The sequence below is a fragment of the Perognathus longimembris genome, chromosome 27, assembly GCF_023159225.1.
Source record: "Perognathus longimembris pacificus isolate PPM17 chromosome 27, ASM2315922v1, whole genome shotgun sequence".
Classification (NCBI taxonomy): Eukaryota; Metazoa; Chordata; class Mammalia; order Rodentia; family Heteromyidae; genus Perognathus; species Perognathus longimembris.
Window position 1 is genome coordinate 7,235,295 of NC_063187.1, and position 10,099 is coordinate 7,245,393.

The following is a 10,099-nucleotide window of genomic DNA, read 5'->3' on the forward strand; positions in this document are numbered from 1 at the left end:
ATCTGAACCCCTGTGGGTTACGACGTGAATCCCGAGATGTCTGTTATTCACCCACCGGCCGAATCCACGTGAATACCGGGTAAGAGAAAGAGACATAACAAGGAGATGGTGAGAAAATAAGACCCCCCCAAAATCAAAAGTTGCCCGCCCGGCCTACTTGTGTCACAGAGCCGGTGTCAGCTGGTGTGAAAATTTCCCAGGCAAGGGCTTAGATCAGAGGAGCCTCAAATCCCAGGAGCTGGAAAGATGCTCTCCTGGGGGTTCCTGCTCCCCCAAAATCCGGAGCGGAGAGCCAACCGGTACCGTCCACCGCATTTGCTGCTCCCCGGAAAGGTGAGCACGTTCTTGTGAAATGTTATTTAAATTCAATACCAGGTGGGAGCAAATGACAGGAAATGGAAATATGGGGTGTTTTGGTTTTTTTTTTTGTTTTTCTTTTTGGTTGATGGGGGTGGTGCTGTTTTTTACTTTTTTTGTTATTCTTGTTATTTCTGGCTTGTTGTTCAGTGAATATATATGTATACATATATATGTATGTATACATATATGTATCCTATATACATGTATATGTATATGTATATATACATATATATGTAATTTTAAGTCAGGTAAAGAGTACATTTCTTTTTGGACAATATCACCCCTTCTCTCGTTCTCCCCTGGTAAAATGGCGTTTAAAAATAAATAACTAAAATAATGTTAGGTGGAGAGGTCTCTGGAGAGGATTTCATGAACAAGTAAATCAAGCAGGATATTGCACTACAAATTCTTCTTTTTCTTTTTGGCCAGTCCTGGGGCCTTGAACTCAGGGCCTGAGCACTGTCCCCTGGCTTCTTTCTGCTCAAGGCTAGCACTCTGCCACTTGAGCCACAGCGCCACTTCTGGCCATTTTCTATATATGTGGTGCTGGGGAATCGAACCCAGGGCCTCATGGATACGAGGCGAGCTGTCTCGCCACTAGGCCATATCCCCAGCCCCTTGCACTACAAATTCTGTGGATATAAATCCCCACAGTCTCTGTGTTTGCTCCGGTGCAGCCCAAATCTACGTGTGCACACAAGTGGAAATTCCCTGTCAGTGTGGGCCCGGGATTGAGGGGTGGTGGTGAACTCTTGCTTGGATCTTTTCATTCAAGGCCACCCCCCCCCCCCGCTTTGAGCCGCACCTCTGCTTCTAGCTTTTTGCTGACCAGTCAGGCATTGGGAGTCTCCCAAGTTATCTGCCCAGGGCTGGCTTTGAAACCGTGATCCTCAGATCTCGGCCTCCTGAGTAGCTGGTACTGTCCAGCAGCTCGGTCTCCTCCTGTAGCTTTCCTGGCGAAGTGGAAGTCGATCTAGACGCCTCGTTGTATAGCATTCCCAGCGTCGTATCCCGTGTGTGGTAGAATAAACTGTGTGATTTCACAGCAGATCAATGATGCCAAGAGAGCAGAGATGAACCAAGAATTGAAATGATCAAAATTAAAAAGAAAACCCCAGAACCTCAGAAGGCTAAGATAGAGAATTCAAGTTCGAGGCCGGCCCGGGCAGAAAAGTTCATGGGACTCTTCAACATCCACGGAGCCAGCAAGAAGCTAGAAGTGGAGCCGTGGCTCAGGTGGTAGAGCGCCAGCTTTGAGCACTTCAGCTTAGAGACAGCACCTAAGCCATGAGTTTCAAGCCCCAGCACGTACACACACACACACACACCACACACACACACCGTGTCCCCTACCGGGTGCTTGCCGTTTGGTGTGTGCATTGTTTTCTGGTCCCGTGTCGTCCATTTTTGCACACACCAAACGTCAGCCCGGAGTTCACACCGTACACACCCCACCAGGGCCCAGCCCAGAGAACAAGTCTCCGTGGGGAGAGGCAGGGTGACTCCCACAAACACTGCCTCTCACCCCCAACAAAGCAAAGGCTTCATTTATAGAGCGGCCACAACACACACACAGGTAAACGTATAAAGGCTGTAATTTGCATATGCAAATCGATACGGATGTGGCATTAGCATATGCAAATGTAGGCAGAGGTAAGTTATTACCGATGCACATTGGAACAGTTGCACGTGTGGGTTTCATGTGGTATATGACCTATACGTAGGTAAACTTAGGTGCACGTGGATTTTACTTATGTAAATACGTATGATGTTATATAAATATATAAATAAATATATATATATAATAAAAAACAATACTGGTTGAAAAGGCACACTTGAAGCCTTGGTTTCTATTCACTTGGGCCTCCAGGGTCAAGATTCCCCTTGTGTTCTTTCTCTCACAGTGTCCGGAGCCTGGCCCAGGCTCTGAGTTCAAGTCCCAGTACTGGCAAAGAAGAAGAGTGCTTACCAGGTGGTGTGTGTGTGTGTGTGTGTGTGTGTGTGTGTGTGCGCGCCAGTCCCTGGGTTTGAACTCAAGAGCCTGGGGGCTGTCCCTGGGCTTCTCAGTCAAGGCTAGGGCTCCTACCACTTGAGCCACAGCTCCTTTTGGGCTTTTTTCTTTTGCTGGTTCACTGGAGATCAGAGTCTTAATGGACTTTCCTGCCCGGCCTGGCTTTGAACCGTGATCCTCAGATCTCAGCCTCCTGAGTAGCTGGGCAGACAGGCGGGAGCCGCCGGGTACCCCCACTTGTATCTATTTTGCAACGCCATGTTGATCATCCATGAATATTCTCAATAATAGGTGACAAAGAGTCTCAATTTTTTTTTTTATGAGCAGCAGAACTTGATTGATAGTTCCTATTTAAGTGGTTGCACCCAGGGGGTCTGATTCCACCCATGCACCATGAGGACGGTGCGTCTTGCAAGATTAGCACCCACCCCCTCTCCAGGGGGTTCCTGGCCCCCCCCAACACTGGGTTGAGGCTTTGGCTGGTGCGTTGCTGCCATCTGGTGGTCACGCTGCGGAACTACACGCTCGGGGCAGGGCTATAGGTGATCTCAGGTGTTGTCAGTTGATAGAGTCCGTCTCACTCTTCCAGTCAGCCCCAATTCCTGGGGGCCCTCCCGCCCCCCCCAAACCAGAGTTACCATCTGGAAACCAGCGTAGGACTACTAAGACCCCTCCTTAGAATGATCCCCCCTTTGATAAATTGTACAACTATCTAACGGTGGTTAGGGGACTCTTCAATGGCCGTTCTAGTCCTCTCCTCCCCTTCCCCTCTCTCCCTCCAGCCTCGCTGCAGTTCTTACACACACACGCACACACACGCAGATTGTGAACACGTGGCGCCAAGCTTCAAGAAATGATCAATTAGTAATAACTGACCGCATTCATAAACCAACCGTATCAACATTTCATTTTTTCATATTTGTCAACCGTGATCAATAGCGTCGATGTTATTACTTACAACGAATAATTATCTTACAATTCCTCATCTCAATAGTTATAGACGAGAGCCAAGGGTCACATTAATTATAATCAATCATTACCTCATAATTCTTTTTGTCTTTTTGTCAGACCTGGGTCTTGAACTCAGGGCCTGAGCATGTCCCTGGCTTCTTCCCGCTCAAGGCTAGCACTCTGCCACTTGAGCCACAGCGCCGCTTCTGGCCGTTTTCTGTATATGTGGTGCTGGGGAATCGAACCTAGGGGCCTCGTGTATCCAAGGCAGGCACTCTTGCCACTAGGCTATATCCCCAGCCCCCCCCCTCATAATTCTTAATACTAATACTGATAACATTATATCCAAGGGTCAAGTATGAAATGCCCTTCAATAACGAGCAAGTTCTCAATCATCTGCTTGTCTAGTTATTAACACAATTAATAATTATGAACACCTGTGCCACAAATTAGGCGAAAGGAGCGCCTTTTATCTGACCAGTCCTTTTAACGCCGAGTTGTGTAGTTTTTTTTCACTATTTAACATGTGAGGTTGTAATTTATTTTTTTTCTATACATGAAGCCTTTGCTCAGCGGAGATTTCGGGGTGACGTTACTCCTTCCTCTCTAACGCCTCCTGCATCTCCTCTGCCCGGCAGACATCGTCCTGGAAATTCTAGAGTTATGCCTCTTCTCCTCATTTTTTGTTTTTCAGATTAAAATCAGCTTGCTAAATTCTCAGGGATATGGATTGTGTGTGGAGTATCTCCCAACGTACAGAGAAATGCACGTCACTGGAAAGCAGGAAGTGGCAGAGATGGATGAATGGATGGGTGGGTGGATGGACAGAGCTATCAGTGAGTGGATGGGTGGGTAAGTGGATGGGTGGGTGGGTGCCGATGTGGATGGATGAATGAATGAAGGCAGCTCCTGCCTCACAACGAAACCTTCAAGATCAGTGTCCAACAATCAAATCTGATCGTTCTTAGTAACAATGGAGCCACCAAACATCCGCTCCTTTTAGTAGAAACACCCAAACTGGCTCCTTTGGGTGGTATTCCACGCCTTCTGCCCTGGCCTCCTTCTACCGCTTCAACACACCCAGACAAGTACCTGGGAATGATTTTTCCTTTTCTTTTTGGTTGGTCCTGAGACTTGAACTCGGGGGCTTGGGTGCCGTCCCCGAGTCTCTTGGTACTCATGGCTGGTGCTCTACCACTTGAGCCACGGCGCCACTCCTGCCTTTCCGGAGTTGTTTACTGGAGCTAAGAGTCTCCCGTACTTCCTTGCCCGGGCTGGCTTTGAACTGGGATGCTCAGATGTCGAGCTCCGGAGTAGCTGGGATGCCAGGTGTGCGTGACCACAGCTGCCCTCTCGTAGATGGAAAAGCGGCGGTATACTTCTAACTGCAGAGACAGCCACGTTTTCTTGTCATCTTTTAGTTAGGGATGGCCTCAGCACGCGTGCGTGCAAGCACAATGCGTGCGCGCGCACACACACACACCTCAGGATTTGATGTTTTATTAGAGCCAAGTCTCACCCCGAGGTAATCTTTATTTACAGAATTTAATATGGGTGGAGGGGGGGAGGGGGCTAACCCACTGCGACCCAAGTAAGAAAATTTTCACATTTTCTGTTCACGTACAAAAGAATAGTGTTTGTTCCACGTTAATAATAAAAAAAAGAAAAAAATCCCCGAATTAAAAACATGCCCTCCCTCAACCACCCCCGGTTAAATATACAAACATCTTCAAAAGCGCGCCGCCTAAATGGGCTTGATCTTGAAGTGTAATCCGATGAGGCTGAACACCAAGCATTTCAAGTCCTGCACCAGGTAGTAAAATACTCGAAGGCCTTCCGGGTCTCTGGAACAGAGAAAGCGCAGTTAACTGTCGTTCCGAATGACACCTGATTTATGAATGGCGAAAGCAAAACAAAAAAAATGAAAGAAATCTGTAACAATGGACAGAATCCTTAATGCCATTGGAACTGAATCGCGTGCGTGGCTCCAATATCTGTCTTTCCTAAGTCTCTTCTTCAGGATTCATCCTCACTCACTTAATGTGTTTAGGTCCTTAGGGACAGTTCTAGTTATGCAAGAAAAAAACAGCAACCCTGATAATTCTGTAACGCTACTGCCAACCTCACACAACCAATGTTTGATACCCACACTCCCTCCCACCCAGCAAAAATAATTTCATGTGCCTTTCAGCTATGACCTTTCCCACAGTACTGGAAAGTGTCACTCCTGCTTATTATACCTGTCGGCTATCTGGATTCTTGCTAATTTTGCATGGATTCAGTGAGTGGCTTCATATACAGGAAAGCTTCCTAATATTTGAGAATTTCTTGGGGGGTGGGGAGTCGGTCGTGGGGCTTGAACTCTGGGCCTTGGGGGCTGTCCCTGAGCTCTTCAGCTCCAGCTCTATTACTTGAGCCTCGGCGCCACTTCCGGCTTTTTCTGTGTCTGTGGTGCTGAGGAATCGAACCCAGGGCTTCCTGCGTGCTAGGCGAGCGCTCTCCCGTAAGCCCCATTCCCAGCCCTGACCACAGTTCCAACCCAACCCTAATCCACGAGGCCAATTTAGCCCAAGTGCCCTCATGTACTCACTTGGACTGATTTACGTCAATAAGAGAACCGATTTTGGATGTGGTGAAAGAAATGTGCTCGTCTCCAATGACGATTTCAAGCTCCTAAAAGAAAAAGAACACAAAGAAACCCTTGGGAAAAGGCTTCCCCACGATCTCCCTCAGAGAGCTCTATGCCCAGGTCCGCACAGGGGGGCCATGAAAGTAAGGTGCTTTATTTATTTATGTGCTGGTGTTTTCAGCTGGTACTGGGGTTTGAACTCGGGGCCTGGGTGTTGTCCCTAAGCGCTTCCTGCTCGAGGCTGGGGCTCTACCACTCGAGCCACAGCTCCACTTCTGGCTTTTTGAGGTTCATTGGAGATCAGAGTTCCACAGACTTTTCCTTCCCCGGCCGGCTGGCTTTGAACTGTGATCCTCGGGTCTCAGCCTCCTGAGTCGCTGGGGTGACAGGGGCCGGCGGAGCCACGGGTACCTGGGGGCTGGGTTTTGACCACGCATGCGCGGCACCGCTGAACACCCACCTGCCGACCGACCCTGTCGGGCGGTGGCCACAGAGCATCGTCTTCCTTTGTGATCTCGCTGTCGTCGATGATTCTCTTCAGTTCCTCCATCACACTCTTGTGGACGTACGCCTGAAAATGAAGTGCAATAAAGTGTCTTCCCCACACCTCCATAGGAAGTGAGAGAAAAACATACACACCCCAATGATTCAATCAATACAATTCAATATATCATTAAAAAAAGCAGCAACTGAGCTGGGTGCAGGCAGCTCACACCTTGTGATCCCAGCTACTCAGGAGGCTGAGATCTGAAGATCAAGGCTTTATTTATTTATTTTGCCAGTCCTGGGCCTTGGACTCAGGGGCCTGAGCACTGTCCCTGGCTTCTTTTTGCTCAAGGCTAGCACTCTGCCACCTGAGCCACAGCGCCACTTCTGGCCGTTTTCTGTATATGTGGTGATGAGGAATCGAACCCAGGGCTTCATGTATACAAGGCAAGCGCTCTTGCCACTAGGCCATGTTCCCAGCCCTGAAGATCAAGGTTTGAAGCCAGCCTGGGCAGGAAAGTCTGTGAGACTCTGAACTATTTTTCTGAAGGGCTGGTGCTCTACCACTTGAACCGTACCTCCACTTCTAGCTTTTTGCTGGTTAACAGGAGGTAAGAGTCTCCCGGGCTTTTTCGGTCTGGGCAGGCTTGGAATCCTCATCCTCAGAGCTCAGCCTCCTGAGCAGCTGGGATGACAGGCGTGAGCCATGGTGCCCGGCTTGAAATGTAAAAATCCTGACATCTGAGAACCACTTACCTCCTTTCTGATCATGACGTCATTTTTGTAATTGCTGTTGTTGGCATATCTAAGCTTTCCTGGGGGGGGGGGGATAGAAAAACAGTTCAACCTTAGCAATTAAAAACCGTTATCCAATAATTTACCATTACAGGTGACATTAACGTAAAGATCTTTTTAAAATATAATTTTATCTTATTTTTGGCTAGTCCTGGGTCTTGAACTCAGGGCGCTGTCCCCGAGTTTCTTTTCGCTCAAGGCTGGAGCTCTACCACTTTGAGCCCACAGCACCACCTCCGGCTTTTTCCGTGTCTGTGGTGCTGAGGAATCGAACCCAGGGCGTCGTGCGTGCCAGGCGGGCGCGCTGCCGCTAGGCCACCTCACTTCATGATTTTAAGAAGGTATGAGCGAAAAGATCGTCCCACAGATTCTATGAATGAATGAATGAATGAATGAATGAACAGTTACTGAGCCACCTGCATACGAAGGTTGCAGGAACGAATGAATGGGCTTAGTCCGTGGCTTTGGGAGCGGATGAACGAATGAATGGGCTCAGTCCGTGGCTGTGGGAGCGGATTAACGAATGAATGGGCTCAGTCCGTGGCTGTGGGAGTGAATGAACGAGATGAATGGGCTCAGTCTGTGGCTTTGGGAGCGGATGAACGAATGAATGGGCTCAGTCCGTGGCTTTACGAGTGAATGAACGAATGAATGGGCTCAGTCCGTGGCTGTGGGAGCGGATGAACGAATGCATGGGCTCAGTCCTGTGGCTTTGGGAGCGGATGAACGAATGAATGGGTGAAGGGGCGAGCAGGCTCCCCCCACCCCGCCCCAGGCTGGAGCGCGCGCTGCACACGTGGCGGGGCGATCTCTGGGCGCCCCGCTTCCCCCCGGGAGGCGCTCCGGGGGCCGGGCTGGGGGCCCCCGCGCCCCGCGGCCTCGCCCGCCTCGCCCGCCGCCCCGGCACCGGCCCCGCGCCCGAGGGTCGGGCCCGCCCGACCCCTCCGCCGCTCACCGTCCGGCCGGAACTCGAACTCCAGAAACTCGTGTCCGAACTTGCCTTTGTGGCCCACGTAGTAGCGCAGGTAGAAGTCACTGGCCAGCGCCATGTTGGGCCCGGCGAGACGCGCCGGAAGCGCGGGCGGCGCCGGGGAGTGACGTCACGAGCGCGCGCCCGCCCCCCCCTACGTGCGCTAAGCGTGGAAAAGCCCCGCCCCCCCCGGCGGGCGCTCGGCGGGGCCGGAAGTGGGGTTCGCCGCGCGCGGCGCCCCCCCACCCCCCACACCCCTCGCTTTCCCGGGCTTCGGAAGGTGATATTGACTTGAGCAGAGAAGGCGAGCGTCGACCACGGGAAGCAGCACTTCCGGTGGCGGAAGGTCGCCATGGTAGCGGGGGGGAAGGGAGGAGAGACGAGCGGGGCGTGGCTTCGGAACCAGATGCAGTAAGATTGGTGGGGTTGGTTTTTTTAGTCCCGCCCAGGTTGCCATGGCAACAGGCGTTGGAGGGGGCGTGGCTCCCGTGGCTTCGGGATTGGCCGGCGGTTTCTCTTCCCCGCCCTCCCTGTCCCGGTTGTCGTGGCAACCGGCGCTGTGGGCGTGGCTTTCCGGCTGGGTTGGCAAGATCGGCAGGTGGCGGTCGTTCTAGCCGAGGTCCTGCTGCTTCCGAACCCGTGATGATCGGGCCCGAGGCGGAGGGATCCGCGGGTGGAAGGCAGGTGTGCGGGGGACATCGCACGTGAACGCACGCGGCTGGGAGGCCCTGGTACCCGGGCTTGAACTCAGGGCCTGGACGCCCGCCCACCCCCTTGGCTTGTCCCTGGAGCCCACAGCTCCACCTCTGGCTATTTCGCTGCCTCATCAGAGAGAGAGTCTCCTGGACTTTTCCTGCCCGGGCTGCTTTGAACCGTGATCTTCCGATCTCAGCCTTCCTGAGAACCTGGGGTGGCAGGGGTGAGCCCCCCTCCCCCTCCCCTTGGCACCTGCTTGGATGTATATGAGCTTTAGCAAACATTGACGACGCATCGGACACCGGTGGGCAGCAAATCATGAAACCACTGCATTTTTATGGCTTTCCAGGGTAGAGAGGAAAGCAGACAGCACGGGGAGCAATCGCTCTCAAGGGAGACATCCAGGCATAAGGGTCCAAGAGGAAGAAAGGCCTTTGATTGAAGATGGGATTTGGAAACCGGCGGACACAGAAAATACTGAAGGTCTTAAGATAGGTGGTGTTATTTGAATCGGATGTTAATCGTTTTGATCTATGTCCCGTGAGATAGGAAAGTATTTCAAGCCTGAGAAAGAGCCTAAACTTGTGTGTGTGTGTGGGGGGGGGGGGGAGACAAGGGAAGGGGTGACATTCACCAAGAAGCCTTGTACTCACAGCCTGACTTAGGGAGTTGAATCCTTTCCTACAACTACTTAGGGTAGTGGTAGTCGTATAACTAATAATATAATAATGTGGAAACAGATAATTGGAAAAAAAAAAACACCACGATACGAGAAGACCCTGGCGTAGCAAGTTCACAAGGGAAGGACAGCGCTACATGGTTTGAGCATTTGTGTTGCGTGCCAGACAGCGTGCAAACACACGTACTTTCATGAACGCTCACACCGGACCCCGAGGTAGGCAGCGTGTCCTTGGTTATACACGGCGTCCATTCCTGACCTCGGAGGGTTCTCACAAGTGTCTGATTCCCATGTCCCTCCCCTCGTCGTCCCTCCAGCAAGGGTTTTGGCCATGACATCTACCCCGCCCCCTCCACTTCCAGTTCGTGGGTGGTGGGTTCACTGGAGATCAGAGTCCCACAGACTTGTCATCAGCCCAGGCTGGGCTTCGAACCCTCGGCCCTCCGCCTCCCGAGCGGCTGCCGTCTTCACAGGACGCTGTAGTTGCAGGCCAGGCCCTCCAGGCCCACGCCCGCCTCCGCC

The 10,099-nt window shown here is 51.6% G+C and overlaps 1 protein-coding gene across 1 annotated transcript; it reads right to left on the reverse strand.

The window, feature by feature from the left end:
* Positions 1 to 4,825: 4,825 nt before the first annotated feature.
* Positions 4,826 to 8,311, reverse strand: LOC125342881 (protein mago nashi homolog 2). Its single transcript, XM_048335205.1, has 5 exons — positions 8,188 to 8,311; positions 7,194 to 7,252; positions 6,412 to 6,522; positions 5,913 to 5,995; positions 4,826 to 5,166 (listed from the first exon to the last, which is right to left on the reverse strand). Exons 1-5 carry the CDS (start codon positions 8,279 to 8,281, stop codon positions 5,067 to 5,069), a joined length of 447 nt encoding a protein of 148 aa, XP_048191162.1. The 5' UTR covers positions 8,282 to 8,311; the 3' UTR covers positions 4,826 to 5,066.
* Positions 8,312 to 10,099: the final 1,788 nt, after the last annotated feature.

What these genes read in the sequence shown, in the direction of transcription:
- LOC125342881 (XM_048335205.1), bottom strand. Translation starts at nt 8,281, where the DNA reads ATGGCGCTGGCCAGTGACTTCTACCTGCGCTACTACGTGGGCCACAAA. An exon ending in GTTCGAGTTCCGGCCGGACG is followed by an intron (nt 7,253 to 8,187) that starts GTGAGCGGCGGA and finishes CCCCCCCCCCAG; the next exon opens with GAAAGCTTAGATATGCCAAC. An exon ending in ATTGACGTAAATCAGTCCAA is followed by an intron (nt 5,167 to 5,912) that starts GTGAGTACATGA and finishes TCTCTGTTCCAG; the next exon opens with AGACCCGGAAGGCCTTCGAG.